At 43.6% G+C, this 24,539-nt stretch overlaps 1 protein-coding gene across 1 annotated transcript in view; it reads left to right on the plus strand.

Moving 5' to 3' along the window:
• Positions 1–9,822: 9,822 nt before the first annotated feature.
• Positions 9,823–24,539, plus strand: part of FBXL7 (F-box and leucine rich repeat protein 7) — a gene marked incomplete at both ends in the record, with an annotated part of 316,640 nt that continues 301,923 nt past the window's right edge. Inside the window, one exon of the mRNA XM_081090080.1 lies at positions 9,823–9,859. Coding sequence (XP_080946206.1) covers positions 9,823–9,859 — 37 coding nt within the window. The remainder of the gene's footprint in view (positions 9,860–24,539) is intronic.

Below are 24,539 nucleotides of genomic sequence, written 5' to 3' on the forward strand. Positions count from 1 at the left end.
CCCTAGATCCAGCCGCTCACCTGCATATGATTCCAGAACCCACCTTCCTCCCCTCTCTTTGGATGGAGCTCCTATTCCTGCTTCTAGCCAAGGCCAGCCTCTTCTCTTGTGCTCTAGGTCCCATCTTTCTCTTCACCTCCAGGATTTTGTTTCTGTCTCATCACACATGCCTCTACACTGAATTATTCCCATCAATATACACATCAAACCCATCCGAACAAACAAAAACATTTTCTCTTCTCTTCCTTCATAATATGCTGCAGCCCTTTCTCCTACCAGTCCAGAGGAATGGCCCCATATGAGCTCACCACGAGCACCCGCCAAATCCATGATCTGTTCATTGAATTTGAACAGTCCGCAGCATTTGGCACAGGGCTACTTCCTTTGTCCTGAAATATTTTCCTCTTTCCTTTCTTAATGCTCTCCTGTATTTTTGTCCACCTTATTATCCACATCTTTTCAATCTCCTTTGCCAGTTACTTTTCTTCTGTGAGATGATAAAATGTTGACATATATTTGGGGTGTTCCTTAGCTTTCTACAAGAGCTATATTCCTTCCTAATTCCCCTCATCTACCAGGTAGCTCCATGCCATTCAATACTGTCTATATGCTGAAGCCTCCCTGGTAGAAGCATCCAGTGCTGCTCTCTGCCCTGATGCCTGACTCATTGACTCAGCTGCTGCCTGACATCTCATTTGTGTGTCTAATTGCCCTCAAGTTTAATGTGTCCAGAACAAGTTTCTGGGTCACCAAAATCTCCCTCCAGACAACCAATCCTAAAGGACTTTTTCTCCATCTTCCCCAAGCACTCTTCTTGCTCAAGCAAAAACCTATGAGCCATCTTTCATTTTCCTCTTTTCTCATAAAACTCACAGTCAGGTGAGTTTTGCTGGCTCTGCCTCTAAAAATACATCTGACCAGTTTTTATCTTCTCCACTATTGGACAAATTGAAGTCAAATCTCTCTCACCTTTTCTAGGATAGAAGCCGCTAACTTAGGTCCCCGGGCGCCTAAGAGTCTGTCAGCTCTCCACATGACAGCCTGCTGATCTGAAAATATCAGTCACACCAAATCAGTTCCCAACTTAAAAATTTCCTGTTTTGCATTATAATAAAAATAAAGTTAAAAACGATTATCATGCCCAAGAAATCCTACATAACCTGGCTTTTGTTCCTTCTTTGCCAAACCTGAAGTTTCCATTTATTCACAACATTCTGTTTATACTAGCCCCAGTAGATTATTTTCTTAATTCTCTACTCCCTCCTTCTGTCATGTAACCTTCAAATGCACAATAGTGGGCCAAGTAGCTCCCTCATCCCTATCCCTTAGACTTGGACCTGACTTTGTGACTTATTTTGTTGTTTGTTTGTTTGCAATGCTTGCAAAAATTTAAAATAGGCTTGAGGCCTGTGGCCCACCATGAGAAGAGCACACACTATTTAGCTTCAGCTCCTTTGGTCTGGGCTCCAGAGGGACTTGTGGGGGAAACCAGAACCTGACCTGAATTTGGGCACCAAGCTCACCTGCACACCTGGACTGAAATGGCCCCAAGTGACCTGCAGACCTGTGAGGAAGACATAGAGCAGTGGTTCTCAACCTTCTGGCCCTTTAAATACAGTTCCTCATGTTGTGACCCAACCATCAAATTATTTTTGTTGCTACTTCATAACTGTAATGTTGCTACTGTTATGAATCGTCATGTAAATATCTGATATGCAGGATGGTCTTAGGTGACCCCTGTGAAAGGGTCGTTCGACCACCAAAGGGGTCGCGACCCACAGGTTGAGAACTGCTGACATAGAGGAATATACTGAGTTTGGGAAATAATCTGTTACGTAACATTGTCATAGCAATAGCTGACCGATACACTGGCCCCTGGCCTTGACATGCACCATGCTCATTCCAGTCTTAGGGACTTTATATTTGCTGTTTCCTCTATCTGGAACATTCTTTCCCCCAAATCTCCACATGTCTACATTCTTTCATTGTTCAAGTCTCAGCCTAAATGTCACATCCACAAAATTGCATTCTCTGATCGCTCCAGCCACAGTAGCCATTGCTACAAAACTCACCTCCTACATGCGATTATCTTGAATTATTTTCTTCATAGCATTTTTTTCACTATCTGAAATCATTTCTTTATATGTGAACATGCATGTTGTCTATCTCCACCGTCAATGGTTCCATCTCCCTGAGAGCAGAAACTGTGTTACCTTATTCACTCCTGTATCTCTAGAGCTTGGAATGGTGTTGAATTGTTGAATGCATTATGCTGTGGATGCTAGACCCTTCTGGAACCGTATGCAGCTGGCTGCAATTGCCAATTATAAAACCATTGGCTTTCATCCTAGTTTGCATGACTCTCAAGACCACAAGGCTGAAGACACACAACCTTTTCTAATCATACCCCAGGTGCCCACTTATAGCTGGAAATGGGGCAGTCTAATACTGAAAGTCCTTTGAGTTTTGCAGAGAAAGGTAATACACATGTGAAGACTGCTTATAGCAGGGAATTAATTTATTGCTACCAGAGAACAAATACATACCTTTCTACTTAAAACAAATTATAAACTCTAATAAATTTTTTTTAAAGTCACACTGAATTCCAGGAAAGTTTTATATTATCCATACTTGAGAGAGAAAATGTGCTGCTATATTCCTTTGTTATTTTAAAACTTTCCTATATGACCTAAGATTTTGGCTATATGTGCAGACTGAGTCTTGATATAGACATTGAAAATATTATTTCTTCATGTTGAGTAAATGTGTGTTACTCACATAGTATATTTAGATGTGATGGAAAGTGAAGAGGGTGCCATTTTAAGGGGTCAACATTGTGAAAAATGTGCTGTTTTGTATGTATACATTTTCTACATAACTACAAAATTCCCATTGAAGCACCAATGCATTTTAACAGTTTAATTACTATGAATGAAAATATTATTGTGTTATTTGTTTTTTCTTCTTTCTCAAGTAAACACAATGTGCAGCTCTTAGGCTTGCAGTTGGCTTTAACTAACAGAAAAGCCAAGTAACAGTGCGCTAAAGATGGTTCCTATCCTTCCATCACAGGGACTTTGGAAGTAGGAGGTTGCTGGTGATATTCCAGTGTCTTTATGTCTTCAGGGCTTTGGTCTCCATCATTGCAATTCTCTTGTCCTTTCTTTCCCTTAAGTTCTCCTGGCTACCACATTCAAAAAAAAGTGGCGTTGAGGTAGGGAGAAGAGAGGAAAAATAGTAGTGGAGCTATCTCTGAATTTTATTTTAATAACAAAACCTATTTCAGGTGCTCCTAGTGAATTTTGCTTACACCTTGGCCAGGATATTGCCATATGGACATTCTTAACTGCTGGGGATTCTAGGAAAATAAGTATTTAACCTTTGACCTGGAGAAAAGGGAAAAGCAAGGCAAGGGAGACAGGAAGCAGAAGTGTGTGTTGTGGGAGCCAGCCAACAGTGTGTGAAATATAATAGTTATATGTATGAATTGTTGAACAATAAAGTGTTATCTTCAGAGGCTTCTAAAGACTGTTAGCTACATGCATATTCACCAATATCACTTCTCCTCCTCAGTGTGGGTTGTTTGCTGGGCACAGTAGGCCAGACAGGGACTATATGATTCCTTTGCATCCACATGAAGCCATTGAATTTGCTCTCACTAGTAGGATGTGAGCAGATGTGATGTGGCATGACTTTTTCACTCACCCTTTATGTCTTCTGCCAGCTGTATGTGCATGATGGAAGAAGCCTGGATCCCTGAATCAGCGTGTGGAGAATAATCTCGGATGGATTAGTAACATGTACTTGGACTGCTTAATGACCCATAATTAAATTTCTATTGTATTAATACAGATTACTAAAATTTGGAGATTTATTTGTTATGAGCACTATCATTACTTTATCTAAAGCAATAACACATGATGATATCACTCCATATTTTTCATTTGTTTTTTATTTCTGTTTTTCTTTGTTCAGTTCTTCCATTTTCTCTACAGAGATTTTTTTCTCATCACCCTCCCTATAATTAGCTGTAACTTCTCACAGTTGCTCAATATGTTGAGCAATATTCCTTGTAATTCCTTGCTTCTAATTGGCTGTGTTCTAAGAATCCAGATAATTGTGTTAGGACTCTGAATGTTACAATATGCTGAGCTAAGCATATAAAGTTTATGATGCTAGTTTGGCCTATTGTAGGGTCTTCGGTGGCCCTCTGATATAGAATAGTTGCATAATGAAGGAGCAGTGACAAAGTTATATGGAATTATATGTTCAATTTAGAATCAAGGTATAGTATAACATTTTGTCAGAGAGTGTGAATATTATAATATTTTTAATTGGAGAAAGAGACAGAGTTTCAAGAGTCCTATATAAAATACCCATCCCATTAAGCTATCTATTTACTTATAATTATTAAAATATATAAATTAAATATCTAAAATATCTAGCCACTCATCATTATGGATATGATGAAGATTCATGTTGCATAATAAAGGTTTGTTTTGAAACCCAATGAAATTTCACAGATGCCAAAAATGTTTCACTCTTTATTAAATTAAACATATACTACCTCTGCTGAAAGCTGGGCTTAGTCCAAAATGAGGCTAGCATGCAATGGCCTGATACTGGTGGCAGAAAGTAGTGAAAAACATCATAGATTTTGCAAATAAGTCTTGGTTACAATTTTGCTGTGCATCATTATAGGATTTACTTAGTTTTTCTGAGCCTCAGTATCCTCATCCATAAAGTTGAGCCAAGAGCACTGCCTGATTAACCGAGACATGCAAAACAAATTTAAAACAGTACAGTGGCCATAATAAATTAAAATTAGCCCATGTTGTTTTTCTTCTCTAATGTTACAGATAATTAATAATATACTAAATGTTCTTGGGGGACAGAATAATCATTTACACCTTCATTTTCTATACAAATATTTGTGTGGCCAAGAATCTACCTTTATATTTTGATAATAAATCTATATTAATTAAAAACAGTATTTTCTCTTATAATACCTTTTATTTATTTTTTAATATGTTTTTATTGATTTTGAGAGAGAGAGGAGGGGAGTGGGGAAAGAGGGATAGAAACATTGATGGGCTGCCTCCTGCATACCTCCTACTGGGGACTGGCCTCCTGCACACCCCCTACTGGGGATTGACCCAGGCGTGTGCCCTGACCCAGAATGGAACCTGTGACCTCTTGGTGCAAGGTGAGGATTTAAAAAACAAATAAAACATGTGTCTGATAATCCTGACATCCCTGCATTCTTAATGTTGGCATCTGTTGACTGCCTTTCTCATTTGTTTGGTATCAGTCTGGCAGGGTGGGGGGGGGGGTGGGGGGGGTGGGGGGGGTGGGGGGGGTGGGGGGGTAGGGGTGAGTGGGGGGGTAGGGGGGTGGGGGAGGGGGGGAGGTACTTACTTACTTTCTTCCTGCCAGGGGCAGGTGGGTGTGGAATTGGGCCAGCCTGAGCACGGGCCCTCACTTGCCCAGGATACCTTTATTTTAAACAGGAATAGTGCTTTTCTTTCTTTTTGCTCAACTATGCTTTTTTTTTTTTTAAATATATTTTATTGATTTTTCACAGAGAGGAAGGGAGAGGGACAGAGAGTCAGAAACATCGATGAGAGAGAAACATTGATCAGCTGCCTCCTGCACATTCCCCACTGGGGATGTGCCTGCAACCAAGGTACATGCCCTTGACCGGAATGGAACCTGGGACCCTTAAGTTCGCAGGTTGATGCTCTATCCACTGAGCCAAACAAGCCAGGGCATCAACTATGCTTTTTCCCAAGCATTTATAGTGACTATGATAACATATACTTAATAATCAGAAGGATGTTGTAAGTTAAGTTTATTCTTCTATTTTGTTTCAAACTAGAATGTCTTAAATGGGATTGTTATTATCTCCCTTTGTGATAGGCAAAATATTTATAGACTTTAATTTCAAAGGGGATAAATGTAATTAGTCACCACAATTTACTTTTCATTATTAGCTTTGCTTTGATCTTAGAGACCCTGGAAGGAGACTCAACAACAACAACAACAATAGCAACAAAGGAAACAGTGACTCCAAGATAAATAGCTGCCAGGTCAAGAGAGGTGGTGGAGTTGGGAAGAGAGAACCTAAGAATCTGAGTCCATTGGGCACTAACCAGCGTAGTGACTCTAGACATTTAAACTGGTTGAGCCTGTTTCTTCCCCTGTCAGTTTCTTAATTTGTAGCCTCAGACTCCGAGCATCAGGGAGATGCATACAAACAAGCTGTCAACTGCTACATACCAAATGTCAAGATGAGCTCCACTGTTCAACTACCTTATGGTGGGTGCGCCTCAGTGCAACTTCCTTAATGGCGATGGAAAATCTCAAGGATCAGGTGAGCGGAAACCCACTTTGGATGAAGATAATGTAGACTCTGGCTCATTTCTAGATTGGGTTTATACTTTCAGGTGGAATCTAAAAACTTAACTCTTCCACATTTTTGACATCCATATATACTTAGGGTCTAGGTCACAGGATTTTAATTGAACTCAACAGACATGGGAAGCACATATTGTGGTCAGGCAGTGATTCTAGGTATGAAAAGATGACTTACAATTCAGCCCTTACTCTCGTTGCACTGGAACAATTCAAATGTTACCAGCACAACAAAACTAATCCTGCCCTGTAAAAACATAATTTTATGATTTTTTTCTTTTAATACATAATCTCTCCTGCACAAGAAATCAAGATTTAAAATTTTTGATGCATGATGTTTAAGAAAGAAAACTGTACCAAATTAAAGGAAATTACCCAAATAGAATCCGTAGGAAGTCAAATCACTAACAATCTCTGCATATGATTGCAAGTCTTTTAAGAAACAGGTAATTACAATAATCTTGTTACTCCATGCAGCTATCATATGTGCTTATCTACACTAATAAAAGAGAAACATGGTAATTGGCATACAACCGCTACCCTTTTCATTGGCTAATCAGCGAGATATGCAAATTAACTGTCAGCCAAGATGGCAGCCAGCAGCCAGGCAGCTTGAAACTAACATGAGGCTTGGTTGCCTCAGTGACGGAGGACTCCAACGTTCCCCGCCTGCCGGCTGCAGGCCTCTGAGCGGGCAGTTTAAGAAACTCTGTAACAAATACTGCCGGGACTTCAGCCAGCAGATTCACAACATTGTAAGCAAAGGCCAGAAACCTACTTTCAGCCGGGGAGGCCTAAGAGCTGGAGCCAAGCCTCAAGCTAAAGCTGGCCCAGAATAAAAAAAAAAAGAAAAAAAGGAGCAGTTGGGAGCTTCAGTCACCCCCAGCCTGAAAACAGCCCTCAGCCCCTCACCCAGACTGGCCAGGCACCCCAGTGGGGACCCCCACCCTGATCCAGGACACCCTTCAGGGCAAACCAGCCGGCACCCAACCGTGCACCAGGCCTCTATCCTATATAGTAAAAGGGTAATATGCCTCCCAGCACCAGGATCATCAGAGCCATGAGGCCTCCAGGCACCGGGATAAGCGTGACAGGGGGCAGTGCCCAAACTCCCTGATCGCCCTGCGGCTCTGTGTGTGACAGGGGGTGGGGCCACAACCTCCCTATCTGCCCTGCTCTGTTCCTGACAGAGAAGGCGCCCCCAACCCCCTGATCAGGCCTGCTCTGTGCCTGATAGGGGGGAGCTCCCCAACCCCTCCCCCACAGGGGCCCTGCTCTGTGTGTGACAGGGTAGAGCCATAACCTCCCCATCGGCCCTGCCCTGAGTGTGAAAGTGGCGGCGCCCCAACCCCCTGATGGGCCCTGCTCTGTGTGTGATGGGGGCAGCGCCCCAACCCCCTGATTGGTCCTGCTCTGTGCGCGACAGGGTACAGAGCCCCAACCCCCCTGATGGGCCCTGCTCTGTGAGTGACAGGGGGCAGTGCCCCAACCCCCTGATTGGCCCTGCTCTGTGCGTGACTGATGGTGGCGCTGCAACCTCCCCATTGACCCTGCCTTGAGTGTGACAGGGGACAGGACGGGGACTGTGCCCCAACCCTCCAATCGGCCCTACCCTGAGTGTGACTGAGGGTGGCATCACAACCTCCCAATCTCCCTGCTCTGTGCATGACAGGGGGCGGCGCCCCAACTCCCCAATCAGCCCTGCTCTGAGCCCGACCATGGGCTGCACCTAGGGATTGGGCCTGCCCTCTGCCACCCGGGAGCAGGCCTAAGCCAGCAGGTTGTTATCTCCCGAGGGGTCCCAGACTGCGAGAGGGCACAGACCGGGCTGAGGGACCCCCCCCGCCCCCCCCCCCCCCGCCAGTGCACAAATTTTTGTGCACCGGGCCTCTAGTATGACATACAAGGTGTCCCCCCCCAAATGTATATACACTTTAACAGCTGATAGCTTTTTGAAAATGAAATGTACTTTAATAAACACTACCTTTGTAAGTATTCAAAGAGTGTGTATACATTTTTTTGGGACACTCTGTATATCATTATATATGTTTAATTTAATTCAAAACATCTAACACCTATAGAGAGAAACTGCTATGTGCTTGCCTCCCTACACAGACATTTGCACTGGGAATGTCCTGGTCTTTACTCAAGTAGATGCAATGTTATAAAATTCTAGGTATTTACATGGAAAGGAAATAAAACATTAAGAAGAATTTTCTCTTTCCATTTCAAGGAGGGAACACCAATGGACCATTTTAAGGCTCTAGAAGTGCCATATAAATCTCCAAGAAAAGGTAGTAATGTATTAAACAAAGGCTAACACCAACCACAAGATAATAATAGTAATAAAAATCATAGAACCAGGGAGAAAATACACTTCCTGGCTTGGAAGCTCTTAAAAAGTTCTGAGCCAGGAAACCTCCCGCACCGGGGCGGGAATGGCTTTGGCTCCCCAGTGACTAAGTTCCCCTCCAGTTTTCCCTCCTTCTGTCTTCCATTCTCCTTCTCAGTCGCAAACCTGAGAGGAGGATGCCAGCACAGATACCTGAGATTGCCAGGTACAATCAGACTCTGAGGCATATTTGCTTTAAATGCCCCTGCACCTAAGATAGGCCATCTTTCCAGGCAAAGCCAAGGGATTTCAAAAGACGTCTGGAAGCTCATCTTACATCTTGAGGGCCAAGCCCGTAAAGGAACAATAGTGAATGCAGCCAAGAGCACGTTCCTTTGCTCAGAGTGGTTCGCGGGTGGCTGGGGCCCAGAGCCAGAACCCCAAAAAGGAGCGCTGCCCCTTTAAAAGGCCGCGCATCTCCGCTCCGGCCTTCCTCCCGGGGGCTCCAGCTGTGATTGACGCTGGGCGGCGAGAGGAGGCGCCTGGCGCTAACAAAAGTCCGGCCCGCGGGCGAGCTGCGCCGGGCCGCGAGTCTCTGCTGGGTCGGGGCACCCGCAACAAGTGGCCGCCGCGCCCGTCCCCGGGGAAGTCGTGGGCGTGCAAGGGCGCCGGGGAGAGGCGGTCGATCGGGGGAGCCCGGCCACCCGTGCGGCTCAGCGCCCACCGCAGGGGGATCGGGGCGGGCGAATGGGGACCCGGCGGCGGCGGCGCGGCGAGCCTCTGGGCGGCCCCAGGGCGCGGGCTCTCCGCGGCGTTGCGCCCGCCGGCCGCGATCGCGGATTCTAAGAGCGGCGGCCGCCCCTGGCCCCACCCGGAGCCATTGGGGGTGCCAGGAAGGGACCGAGCGCCCCCTCCTCTCGGAGTGCAGGGGCCGCTCCCAGCCGGACCTCGGCCCCGGAGCGTGGGGTATGCGCAGCTAACGGTCCCGTCGGACGGGCTTTCCTCGGGCGGAGCGCGCAGGCGGTGCGCCCCAGCTATGGAGTGTCCCGGGAGACGGCAGGCATGACGGCGGCAGGATGGGCGCGAACAATGGCAAACAGTACGGCAGTGAGGGTGAGTGGGCCGCCCGTCCTCACGCTCCCGGATCGCGCCCCCCTCCTTTCCCCTCGCCCTCGGGTCTGGGAAGGAAGGTTCTCGCCCGCGGCGGTGGCGCACACCCATTTGGCCCCCTTGTCCCGGCCGTCACCTTCCCTTTGGCACTGAGCGCTCAGGCGCCCCGAGGATGCTTTCCCCACCCGGGACGGGGGAAGGGGGAGGGGGTGTCCTTTTAAGCAACTTCCCAGGTTGTCTTTGGGACGGCTCAAGTGGCAATGCCGCGGTGTTTCCGAATGCCTGTGCCTCAACTTTCCCACCCTGGGCGTCTGGGATTTAGGATGATGGTTTGGCAGACGGTGAAGAAACGTTTTTCAAAGAAATCACGAAGTGAAAACTTTCTCAGGCCTTTGTGCTCCAGTCCGCTCTCCGGTAGCAGGAAAAACTTCTGAAAAAAAAGTAGTTAAGTTTCCATTCTCTGCTCACGGCCCCTGGGTGACAGCTTCGTGAAACTGACCACCTCTGGGCCCCCGCGAGGCGAGGAGTGGCGGGGGGCTTTGTCTGATTCTCTCCGGGCTCAAGACGGGCAAAGGACCATCTGTTCCATGGGGCTGGAAATTGCACAGAAATATTGCCTGTCAAGTGGGAACTTGGAGAAACTTTAAACTCCACCTCCTCCTAAAATGATGATGGATGTGTGGGTTGGCTTCCCCCTCGCCCCTCCTCCCTCTCCTCGCATAAAACTGTAGTGTTGTCATCCCATTGATTAACAGCATGCCCTGATACACACATTGCAAAGGCATTCCCATAGTTCAAAAGTTAGGAAGGTTGGTCTCTCCTGAACTTGGCTGGAGGGGCGTGGAAGAGCCAGGGTCGGTTTTACAGCCCGCCTCCCGAGGACGGGCGGTTGCAAACTGGGTTCAGAGCCTGCAGACGGTAGGAATGCAGAAAAGCTATTCAGCCTCCGGTGTTTGGGAAACTCCTATCATCCTACGCGAAACTTTGTGGATGTCGCCCCCCTTGTTGTCTGGGGCCGTGTTTTTCTCAGTAGCTTTGTGAGATTCCAGCAGAAACCAATCAGAAACCCACGCCAAAACACCATATCCACAAGAGCCTTTTGTTTAAATCATTCTCTCCCCGATCATCTTGTTTTTGAGTTCCACATATATGTTGAAATACATAGATTTCCTTATTCTGGGCCGTTATGTGAGAGATTCTTTTTGGTGACAATTTCATTTTTAAGAAGTTAAAAGGTTGTCTTTTTAGATAGCACATTTGAAAGTATGCCAGAAAAGATTATTGGAGAATCGTAGCCACTCCCCCAAACTTCTTGGAGTTCATGTTTTAAAAGCTTGTCGAAAAATGGAAGGTGAAGCCTTCTTATTCTGAGTTATTACAAAGCTTTCAGGGAGTGAAGTGTATGCTTGTCAGTGCTGGGTGTGCATACACGATGCTACTTGAATACTATGGTGGGGGGAAGGACACCCTAAGAAGTATGCCGAGTTTCTGCTCTGGGTTCTTGAACAAAACCCCTGCACACTCCCCCTAATCCTCTGCAACTTGTCCGTATATCCCAGCGTTCTCGTATTGTACAGTGTGTGGTGTATGACGACTTCCTGTCTGAACAGCAGAGCTTTCAACCCTTGGGAGAGCAAAGGAGAGACAGAGAACTAATGTTCTCCAGCTGTTATCCGTAAATGCTACCTCTGCATTTTCACTTCAGCTGAAGTGAAATTTTACTGGGATCAGATTTAGGACGTTTTATAGGAAAAACCTCGGGCTCAGCTGATTCAAGGAGACCAATAGGAAGGTTGGGGAGGTTAACTGAATTTTGGCTGGAGAGGACATACTGTGTTTATTTGCATCAAATCTCTTCAAATGCATGGAGAGTCCTCTGAGAGGTGAGGCGGAACTAGAGATATAGAAGTAACAAGGATTTCAATCTTTTCTCCTCCAGTTACACCTGGTCTCTCCTAAATAGGGTTTTAACACAAGTAGGGTATGGACAATTGTGTTCCACTGTGTTAATGGAAGGTAAAATCTATGCAGATAAGCCTTCTGGAATTTGATGTGTCAGTGCCATCTTTCTGTTCTAAAATGTAAAATCTCAAAGCAAGTGAAAGCAACCCCTAGACATGGTATCTCTGTTGTCATCAGAGGTAGAAGTAAGACAGTTTTAGTAGATTTAGTGCAATACAGGCATGGTGTATTTCAAACATAAAGGGGAAATAACCAATAAATGCATATCCATAGAATGCACTGAGATCGCTCAACTCTAATACACTGATGTTTGCATGTACTATAAAAATTTGCAATTTAAGCATATGTTTTACAGTTGACACCACCATGTAAATGGGAACCCCCGTAAATTTTACAACAGTGTTGAGTTATTACAACATTTAAAACTTCAGCATTTCATTTGCAACCTACTTCCCCTTGTTCCTGAAAAACACCTTTTTTCATTAAAACAACGGAAAACCTATTCCCAGACTTACTTTAGCAGGTGAAATGGGGCAGAGACTCGCTACTCAGTGTAATCCAGCGGCCTCCGCTCCACTGGGATGCTTGTCAGAAGTGTAGAATCTTGGGTTCCTCTTGGAACTACTGAATCATTTATCACATGCACGTTGGAGTTCGGGGAAGTTCCTGTGCAGAGCAGAGCAGAGCATTGACTTGGGAGTCTGGAAATTTGATTCCAGCTTCAACTTAGCTACTGTGACCTTGCTCAGTTTCCCCAAATCATGGGGTCTTTCTTCTCTAGAGTGAGGAGAGAAATTCCTTTTGGCCTGATTTGTCATGATCTAATAATCCTCGAGCATGTGGTTATTCATTAGGGAGGAGATTAGCCTTGTGGGGAGACATGTTATAATAAATAGGGAAGTTAAGACGGTGATTGCTTCAATATCAGTAAATGTCCCTCTTGCTTTTGTCATTCTGTTTTCCTTCATCTCTGTCTTCCTCACTCATTGTTACCTCCTTTGTTAACTTAATCAGTTCTGAAATCCCTGCCAATCAATAATAAGTGTTTCCAAAGTGTTTTGTTTTCCTAAATATTTAGTGAACATTTAGGTTAATGATTTCATTTGTAACCTTTAGGTGGACTGGGATTTTGCTCGAGGAAAAACTTACCTTCCCATTTCTGATCATTAGCTTTCTAGAAACATAAGCAAATGTCTAAATGATGAGTATGTCCTGGCAAATTCTTTAACAGAGAGCTGTTTTCCCCCCTCTTTATCTTTTTTCATAAAGTGTGAGTTTCAGCCCCTGTGTAGAAGTCCACAGAATGAGGTGTGGTGAGTGATTCAAAGCCATCAAGAACCATTAGCTTTGACTCTAGTTCAGCCAAATAAACAAAACTCTCTGTTCAAGTAGGAAGAGAGGAGCTGCCTTCCCTGCCTTTTAAGGTTTCTGAGCCTTACCATCACTTACTCATTGGTTCATTGTCATGTTTACTCTATTCCAGCAGGTCTGAGACAGTAGCACTTACACTTTTAACAGCTCCTTTGCAAAATCCTGTGTGTTATTGAATTGCAGCTGATGAGGCCACAGTGATGGGGTTTGACCCTTGGCAGCTCTGCTGCCCTATGAAGATCCTTGGGTCCTTTTTCCCAATCTCAGATCTGTGATGTCAGATATGAGGAGAGCCAGTTGCCTGAGCACATAAATCATCACAAATCCATCACGACTGTGAGGAACATATCTTGAAATAATAATAACAATGGCAACTAACATTTATAAAAAGCTTACTATGGCCAAGCATGATCCTAAGTCCTTTACATGCATTGACTCACATAAGCCTCATGTGGATCCTATGGGAAGGCACTCCTGAGGTCCCTATTTTATGGATGAGGAAACACAGCTGCAGAAGGATGGTCATTTCCCAGGTCCTGCAGCTAGTGTAGGTGGAATTGGGACTCAGGGCCATGTCATTCTAAGCCCAGAGTCCTTTATTCATTCATTCAACTAATGCATGTTGATTTATTTCCTACTCTGTGCCAGGAACTCTTCTAGATTCTTGGGATATATCATTAAATAGATAAAGATCCAGTTCTGTCAATCTTATTTTTGTGTGTGTGTGTGAGTGAGTGAGAAGGGAGGGAAAATAGAATGATTAACATGCGTACATACCCATAGGATAATTCAGTAAATCTTTCGGTGCGTGCTAAATAGCTAAATTTTCTAAATAAAGAAAATTATCAGATTAAGATTATTCAAAGCTGGGAGGAAGAAGGTGTTGCAATTTTAATTAGATAGATCACCATGGTGGGTCTTATTGAACACTTGGTATGTAGACCAAGACATAAAAGAAGTGAAGGGCTGACCTTTGAGCATTCGTGGAGCATGTTGACTGTTACTTTGAGCCACTGTGTTATACCGAAGTGAATACTCTATGCTGGAGAGAATAAATCATCATTTTATGCAAGGGTAGTGTCATCAGTCTTCTACAGTCAGCTGCGATGGAACAAATTCCATCTGGCTAGTGGGCATAATTTTTTGCCTAGAGCCTTTGCAAATATGTTTTATCCAATTATGAGACATTTTGTGACTGTTTTGGGGGGCGGGGAGGGAAAGGGAGGCCTAAGACATGCTCTTCTTGCTATGAAAGGTGGATGTTGCTTGATTTATTGGCTATATAAGGATACCTCCAAAGGCTTGTTAATTCTTAGCTAGAAGTATGCCTTTGTCTTTTGTTTCCAGTAAATAAATTTATCCCGATAAAAATCAGAAGATAAGCCATATTGATTCCACTGTTCTGTTCAAATCATAGCGTTAGCACAGCTAACAATATCATCTTTGATCTGACAATGAGAAGATATCTTCAGAGATTTGGGGAATCCTTTTACATGTTTAGACTAAGAGAAAGAAAAGAGAGGTAACTTTTTTTTTGTCCCCTTGGGAATTAACTCACAAAACTTCGTCTTAACTCCTTCTTCCCTTTGAAACAGTTAACTCTGGCTTAATTTTGAGTAATTAATAATCACTTTTTAAATTGAATTTATTGAATCGGCACTGGTTAACAAAATTATACAGGTTTTAGGTGCACAATTCTCCAACCCATCATCTATACACTGTATTGTATTTCACTACCCCAAGTCAAGTCTCCATCCATCATCATTTATTCCCCCATACTCTCCTCCACCTCCTCCATTCTCCCAGAATCACCACTCTGTTGTCTCGGTCCATGAGTTCTTTCTCTTTTGCTCAATGCCTCCACCCTTGCCACTCAGCACCCTTTCCCATCCAGTAGCCCCTCCCCACAGCTGTCAGCCTGCTCTCTATCTATGAGTCTGTCTCTGTTTTGCTTGGTAGTTCAGTTTGTGCATTGGATTCCACATATGAGTGAAATCATATGATACTTGTCTTTCTCTCACTGGCTTATTTCACTTAGCATAATGCTCTCCCATTCCATTCATGCTGTCACAAAAGGTAAAAAATTTCCTTTTTTATGGCCAAGTAATAGTCCTTTGTGTAAATGGCACAAGGCTTTTTACCCTCTCATCTACTGATTTGCCCTTACCTATAAGGCATCTTGAAAGCTGCTTAAACAACTTTGCTTGAATCTTTGACTGGTGGAACTTTGTAGATATCATGCATCTTAAGATGGCGTTGGTGATGTATTAAAATAAACGACAGCATCTTGAATAAACTGTACAGCGAATAAATTCTCTGAATCATGAAGAAGGGAATAAATGGAGTTTAAAAATGTAATACATTAAAAATAATACTTGAAGAGCTGTCTTGAGGAAAATTAAATTTCGGAGTGCTGAGCAAAGACCAATGTAAGTTACTAGAAGGTAGATTTGGCTCAGTCTGAGGAGGAGCTAATGATGAGAGCTGTCCCCATTTGAGGTAGGCTCCCTAATAAGGCAGTGAGTCTCCTTACATGGGAAGGCAGTGATCACAGTAAAGGATGTGTGCCAGAGATTTACTGCATTGGGTATGGATGGGTTCTATCATAAGAGCCTTACACCAAGTTTCCTAGCAAACACTCTGTCATGTGTGACTGTGTTAATGTTTGATAAAGTGGTATTGTTTCATTCTAAGTCATATGGCTGCTTTTTCTCCCTCAAATATATCTCTACCATTTTAATTGTTAAAAGTACCCCCTTAATCAACTTTCTTGGGGTTAATTCATTCTCTCCCTTCTTTCTACATATTTATATCTATCTAGAGATATTTAGGTATTAACTGGAAAATCCACTGATTTTATTTACTTCCCTGCTTTCTGCAGGACATAACCTCCTGCACCCAAAATTGAGTTTGGTAAATGACTTCTATTTTCAGTGCAGGAATGGATGCAGACTCTACCTATAGCATTGCTATTACTTGTATTATTGTCCTAAAACAAGTAGATCTACTAAATTAATTGTGCTTACATTCCATGTCTTGAATAAATGCTTTGACTTTGTAAGTAAGACTTTTAATTGGTATTATTGGTTAGTGCTATTTGAGCAGAAGCTACAAATGGACAAGAGCCACACAGCGTGATACACTGTTGCTCAGCACATGTCCCTGCGCAGCACATGGTGATAAAGTCCATATCAGCTGAACTTTCCCAGAATGTAGCTGTAGTTTTTGTTCTGTTTATAGAAATGAAGAGGACTTCTTCCATTCGCTCACTTCAGTAATCTCTAGATAGAATAAGACTTGCTCTAAACGTTTAGTGTCTAACTGAGAAGCTGGGCAGGACGGCCAGTGATTCAGAACAAGAAGGTAGGTGCTCACTCGCAGGAGGAGCCCGCGTCAGCCATGTGCTAAGTGTGGCTGTAAGTGATACGGGGGAAGTGTATGGAAGAATAGAACTACTGTCTACATAACGACAGCTCTGGGCAGTGTCTGCAATTCCCAGAATACCTGAAGGATGCCCGTGAGTTCTAAACCAAAACCACAACAAAGCAGGTAGATTGGAGGAGAGGGAACTTCCACCTTTGGGGAAAACGAAACATTTTGTTAAGAGACTCCTTCTCATTGTTCCCTCCGATCTTCATGTTCTGTTTTCCATGTTTACTTCATGAAAAGTGATTCCTGTGGGTTCTGTCAGTGAGGACCTTGGAAAGCCTCGAGGAGGGGCAGAAATACCTGGGCTCTTCCACGCTTGTAACGCTGCACCAAGGAGAACGGAGGCCTCTGGGCAAATACTTTCAACACATGCTAGTTAGGACCCCAGAGACTCCAGCTTTCACATTTCGGACATGAATACTCATTAGCCATCTCTGAATTTTCCTCGCTAATGAAATATAGACACGTAGTCAACATTCTCCCCATTCCATCGCCGAAGAGGTGGAGGCTGTGTCTGAAAATCTTCACTAGGTTTGTGTACTAGGTGTGCTCATTCTATCAATTCCTATTTAAATTCTAACCCTCCAACGAAATGAAAAACAGTTGTTCACACTGTGTGAACTTGTAACTTTAGAAGCCCCGAGCAATGTGTAGAAATGTTATTAAAATATTTTTTTTTTGTTTGCTACCCTTTCTGTGTTAAATTCCTTTGCTGCATTTCCCCCCCGGGCAGATATAGCAGTGGAAAGAGAATCAAAATGTCTAGAGAAAAATGTTAGCACTTTTTCTTATGCTTGTGGACTGACCTTCTGACTTTAAGGAACCCATTTTTGGCCTGGTGAAGTCGGGAAAAGCTACTTATAGGTGCAGTTGATCCCTTTGACCCATTTGAGAACTTGAGTCAAATTGTGGGTCATCTGAGTTCAATCTAAGACTCAGGCCAGGCCTCACCTGTTCCAACTGTCAGAGGTAGTTCAGACCTCAGGAAGAAGAATAGGCCTGCGACTAAGGATGCAGTAGATGGAAGACCATAAGAACAAGGGAGGGAAGAAGAGGACCAATCCAGTGCATGGGAATTAGGGCATTGATTGCCTTCAAATATAAAGAGCAGACTCAATGTTGTACTCACTTCTCTTTTCTTAAAACTATCTTAGCTCTTAGAACAAAAATGATTAATAATAGATGTTTGGTTGGCATGGTTATTGCCAAATGTATTACATTTTTGGTCATTTTAGTAATAGTTAATAATTATTGAGCACTTCCTAGGTGCCCCTTCCCCCTCTGAGCACGTTACACACACGTGTAGTTCATGGCAGCCAGGGAAGTGGGCTCTGATGTCCCCATTTTAAAGATGTCAGCACAGCCCAGCCAGGTGTGGCTCCATGGTTGAGTGTCGACCCCAGAATCAAGAGGCCATGAGTTCGATTCCCGGTCAGGGCATATCCCCGGGTTTTGGGCTTGATCCCCAGTAAGGGGCGTGCAGGAGGCAGCCGATCGATGATTCTCTCTCATCATTGATGTTTCTATCTCTGTTTCCCTCTCCCTTCCTCTCTGAAATCAATAAAAATATATATTTTTTAAAAAGATGTCAGCACAGAAGCATAGAGGCAGGCTAACCCCTGCCCAGGGTACACAGCTGGTGAGTGGCCCAGTCATGCCTAAAATCCCCCTGACTGTGCTGGAATCTACACCCCTTCCTATTGTGCCCATGACCCCTCTACCTTGTCATTGCTGCTGCAGCCAAAATTTTCCCCAGTCTTTGTTTTATTTGTGGGCTGTGGTACATTTACACAGTGGAATACTGCACGGCTATAAAAAAGAAGGACTCTTACATTCTGTGACAGCATGGATGGACATGGAGATTATTATGCTAAGCAAAATAAGCCAGACAGAGGAAGACAGAGATCTTATGATCTCACTTACATGTGAGATCTAATGAACAAAATAAGCTGATGAGTAAAATAGAATCAGAGGCATGCATACATGGAACAGACTGCCAGAGATAGGGGGAACTGGATGAAAGAGAGTGAAGAGGTTTGTCAAAGAATATATATACATAGTCCCTGGACACGGATAATTATGGCGAAGGCCAGAGGGGGAATCGGGGGCTGGGTGGAGGTGGGAAAGGGGGAAGGAATGAGGACATCTGTAATAGTGTCAACAACAACAACAAAACTATGGATTTGAGACAGCCATTAATATGGGGAATTATTCCAATATCTACATGAAAATTTGCCCTTTGGCCAGCCCCTGGGAGACTCCTTCATGGATTTGTTCATGAAATTGCTTTGGAAACTATAAAGCATTTCAGAAATTAATCTCATTTATCATCACAGGGACTTTGGGAAGGGTGTCCTCATTATCCCCAGTTTAAAGATGGGGAAACTGAGGCCTTTGAAGATTAAATGACTTGCCTTAATTTGATAGTGAACATTGTGATTCTAAATTTAGTACACTTTCCATGATACCATCACTCTTCTTTAAGTGCTGTAAGAAAATAAGAATATAATTATGCTAGAGGGTTATCACCAGGTATTCTTGAGTATTTTAAGTTTCTTACATCCAAGGATGAAAGTGGGACTCTGCAATCATATGTCCTTTAATAGCTTTTGTGTCTCTACTAGAAGTAGAGAAGCCTGGCTCCCTATTGGTCATCTCAGGCCACAGAATTGTGCCCTGGCTCAGGGGAGCAGCCACGCAGTGATAAAATTATTATAATGAGACTGCAGAGTGAATTATTGTTAGATAAATGTTCATGACAAAATGACATTGTTCATTAAAGTCCACTTGCTGGTCAATAAAACTCAGCTGGGGCTTTAGGAGCATTTTTTGTCCTCTGAAAACCTCCACTGGTGATGATGTAATTATTTTACTGCCAGGAAGATCAGAGGATCAGCTCTGAAACCCTCAGCATCACAGGAGTCCTGATTCTCTTTGATATTCTTGTGCCATTTGCTATTGAATAACCACATTTCTTAGAGGGCTTTAGAACGGTCTAGGTTCTGGGGCAAGCCATTTAGGATGAGTTGATATCAAAAGTCATGAGGTTCTGTCATGGTTGTGATAGAAATTCATCCTGTTCATTTAGTCTTTAATTGCTTTACTTGTAATTCTCTGTCTTCCAGTTAAATTTCTAATATTTTATTTATTTATTTTCTGTTCCTTTGTATTTATTCATTGCTCATCCTACTACATGCTCACCTTGATGTGAATATTACCCTGTTCTCATAGTAGGTCCTCAATATATTTTTTGTTAGACAGTCACATGAAGATGAATCTCAAGCCATGATCTTTATTGGATCTAAAAAAAGAAAAGCTTATGAAAACTCTATCATGTTTTCAGTGAACTTTTCTTAGACTTTGATATTTTACTCTTAAAAAATTTTTTTCTCTGGACATGTTTTCTTCTGAGGATATTCTAACTTGGACTGTTATTTTTAACATTGTGGTTCCACCTTCTTAAGGACGAAAATAGTTTAATTTGTGTACTTAAGGAAAAAATGAACTTTTAGCATTGCTGAAGACTTTTCAGTTTCACTGATTTACGGTATTGTGACAACTATTTTCAGTTATTAGCGTTGAGTAGGATGCTATTGTATATTTTTTATCAAAAATCACATTGTTCAGTAATATTTGTTTAACTGATTAGAAATTGGGTTTATATATCAATTTAAGTAAATCATTAATCTAGAACTCAATTTAAAAATTTGAACTTTAAGTTAAGTAATCATTCCTTTGTTTCTGTGTTCTCTCTCTGGAATAAAAGGTCATAGGATTATGCATCTTTTTAAATTCATACAGGGTGTCCCAAAAATGTTTACACACTTTGAATAAGAATTAATTCAAATAGGTTAAATATGAAAAGAAGGAAACATCAACTGAGCTATCAGCTGTTAAAATGTGTATATATTTTTTTGGGACACCCTGTATGTTGAACTGCTTTTATCACATCTCTGTTTTAATCTTTTTTGTTATATAAAACTAGTGGCCTGGTGCACAAAATTCGTGCACAAGGGAGGGGGTGTTCCTCAGCCTGGCCTGCACCCTCTCCAATCTGGGACCCCTCAAAGGATGTCCTACTGCCGGTTTACAGGAATTGGGCCTAAACTGGCAGTCAGACATCCCACTCGCAATCCAGGACTGCTGGCTCCTAACCACTCACCTGCCTGCCTGTCTGCCTGATTTCCCCTAACCACTCTGCCTGCCGGCCTGCTTGCCCCCAACTGTCCCCCGGCACCGGCCTGCTTGCCCCCACCTCCCTTCCCCACTGGCCTGCTCGCCCCCAACTGCCACCCTGCTGGCCTGCTCACTCCAAACTGCACCCCCCTCGCTGTCCTGATCACCTCCAACTGACCCCCACTGATGGCCTGCTTGCCCCCAACTGGCCCCCCTGCTGGTCTGCTTACCCCCAACGGCCCTGCCCCCCACCAGCCTGATCACCCACAACTGCCCTCCCCTCTTGGCCTCTAACCGCCTCTACCTCGGCCCCGCCAACATGGCTTTGTCCAGAAGAACATCCGGGAGGTCTCCTGATCTAATTAGCATATTACCCTTTTATTAGTATAGATAGAGGCCTGGTGCATGGGTGGGGGTCAGCTGGTTTGCCCTGAAGGGTGTCCCAGATCAGGGTGGAGGTTCCCTTGGGGCGTGGGGCGGCCTGGACGAGGGGCCTTTGGTGGTTTGCAGGCCGGCCATGCCCCCATGGGGTGAGGGTCCCCGCTGGGGGGATGTGGCCAGCCTGGGTGAGGGGCTGATGGCTGTTTACAGGCTGGCCATGGCCCCGGGCAACCCAGGCTCCCAGATCCTCCTTGAGAGGAGGCCCCGGTGCTGGAAGCAGGTATCTGGGATTTATTTATCTTCTATAATTGAAACTTTGTAGCCTTGAGTATAGCCCAGGGCTGGCCAGGGCAGGCAGGAAGCTTGGCTTCCTCCATCGCCAGGGGCAACCCAAGCCTCCTGTTGGCTCCAGCTCAGTGGCTGCCACCATCTTGGTTGGGTTTATTTGCATACTTGATCCTGATTGGCTTGTGGGCGTGGCTTGTGAGTGTAGCGGAGGTATGGTCAATTTGCATGTTTCTCTTTTATTAGACAAGACTAGTGCCCCAGTGCACAGATTCATGCACATTGAAAGGAAATTAATTAGAAGGTGTCCAGCAGGGTGGGACTGGGCGAGATGGGCTGGACACGCCCTGGAGCCAACCTCCTGTGGTCCCTCCCCAGCTGGTTGCACCTGGGGCTGTGCCACAGTTTGAAGGGTGTCTGTGGAGTGAGCGGGGTCCCTCTGGCAGGTGGGGTCCCTCAGCCTGGCCTGCGGGGATTGGGCCAAAACTGGCTCTTAGACATCCCCTGAGGGGTCCCAGATTGCAAGAGGGCAGTTCTTGGGTGCTGCACCCCAGAATCAGGCTCACTCCTCTCTGGTTCCAGGGTGTGTCACCGGAGAACCGCTGCTGCTGCCAAGTCACCGCACCTTGGCAGCTCCTGCATTGAGTGTCTGCCCCCTGATGGTCAGTGTGTGTCATAGCTACTAGTCGGAGTGTCTGCTCCCTGGTGGTTGTTGCACATCATAGCTACCAGTCAGACAGTCGGACGGTTGCTTAACCTTTTATATATATATAGGTAATAAAAATTGTTTTGTTCATTATGTAGATTCCATATGTAAATGAGATCATATGATCTCTGTCTTTCTCTGTCTGGCTTATTTTGTTTAGCACAATAATCTCCAGGTCCATCCATGCTTTCACAAAAGGTAAGAATCCCTTCTTTTTTATAGCCGTGTACTATTCCATTGTGTAAATGTACTACAGCTTTTATATCCATTCCTTTACTGATGGGATAAAATTATAATAATTTTATCACTGGGTGGCTTCTCCCTTGAGCCAGGGCAACTGCTGTCTTTGTGCAATCTACTTTCTCTTTTGCCTTTCATATGTGTCTGGTGTGCTAGGAATGGTTTCCAGTAGAGCTCCTATCTCTGGCTTCCCACATAACTAAAATCAGAAGTGAAATAATCAAGTTGGAAAAAAAGAAAGACATTATTGAGCTGTAAGGTGTATGGACGTGTACACATATATAAGATTATATTTATTTATTTTTTTGTATATATATTTTATTGATTTTTTACAGAGAGGAAGGGAGAGAGATAGAGAGTTAGAAACATCGATGAGAGCGAAACATCGATCAGCTGCCTCCTGCACATCTCCTACTGGGGATGTGCCCGCAACCCAGGTATATGCCCTTGACCGGAATTGAACCTGGGACCTTTCAGTCTGCAAGCCGACGCTCTATCCACTGAGCCAAACCGGTTTCGGCTAAGATTATATTTAACCAACCCTTTGCTGTAAGTTAAAAAATGTCCAGTGTTCCTCACATCCTTGTTTATAAATGGAGAGAAATACATATTCTATAAGGAATTTAAGAAATTCATTTAAAATTAAAGTATCTTTTTTTTCTTTAATAACATGGTATCTGTTAGGGGAACAGTGTCAGACAAAGGCTTACCATAAGAATCAAGCAAAAGAAGAAGCACATAGTCCAACATATGAGCTATTCAGAGCTGGAACTTGGGATAAAGGTGACTGAACTTTATGAACAAAGGACTTGAAATGGTTTTTAATTTTTTAAAATATATATTTTTTATTGATTTCAGAGAGAAGGGAGGAGAGATAGAAATGTCAATAATGAGAGAGAATTATCGATTGGCTGCCTCCTGCATGCCCCCCAATGGCAATCGAGGCCACAACCTGGGTATGTGCCCTGACCAGGAATGGAACCTCCACCTCCTGGTTCATAGGTCTATTCTCAACCACTGAGCCATGACGACTGGGCTTGAAATGGTTCTTGACATGATATCCATCCACTTGGAACTGCATGTTTTACTTCATTTACCTGAATGTGTGTTCAGTTCAGATGAATAAATATTGTAGTATCTCATTGGTGGGAATTATACTCTGCATGATACTAGGCCTGGTGGACATTTGTTTAAAGTGCTAGAGTATAAATTCAGATCTATAGGCCATACTCATATGCTAAGGATTAACAGCTGCTGTGTTGGTTGGAAAGATTTATATAACCCCATTTGGACAATATTGTGTATATGACTATGAAAGTAAGTTTTAAGATGACATTTCTGTCCTGAACAGCTTATGGGCCACATCTTGTTTTGCATCTATTTTGTTTATTTAATTATATTTTAATAATATTCCCCATTTTCTGTCTCTCTGGAAAGACCTCTCCTGTTGATTACCCTGCTAGCTTGTTTTGAGAGACAGTATTTCCTTGGTGAGTCTTTCTCCACTCCGAAAGCCATAACAACATGAACTGTGAAATAAGGAGCCAATTTCTTCCCCCAGGTTGTACTTCAAATAGTCATTTCTTTGATACAGGCTAATAAGAACAGGAAAAGTCTAATTTTTAAATGCATTGGTTGGGGTTGCTTTACTTCCAATAAGGAAAATTGCCTCACCAGGGGAAACATGGGTAATAAAGCTACAACTAACTGAATAATTATATTCAGTCTAATGTCAAAATCCCCAAGCTGTTGCCTGCAAATCCAATTCAATCTGGGGATTGCTGTGTGTCCACTGCTGTGTGTAGATTTGCATTTTCTATTACTGCTGGTCATCTCTTCACCCTTAATGAAGCTGCATTTCAAATGCTACTGGAGATTTTTGATATGTGTGGGGTTCCCTCTCCCCCTGCCCCGCTCCCATCAGTGCTAATTATAAGGCTTGAGGTAGGTAACAAAAGGACTTTGGACATTGTCCAAAAATGAAATATGGAATAGAATGATGGATATTTGAGTGGTGAAAGTGACCTCTGATCACCTTACAGAGAAAGAGATTGAAGCATAAAGAAACAAAACAACTTTGCTAACATCCAACAGATAGCATGGCTGTAGGATACCAAAATTGATTTTCTTAGT

Source organism: Myotis nattereri (genome assembly GCF_964212035.1).
Source record: "Myotis nattereri genome assembly, chromosome: 4".
Taxonomy (NCBI): Eukaryota; Metazoa; Chordata; class Mammalia; order Chiroptera; family Vespertilionidae; genus Myotis; species Myotis nattereri.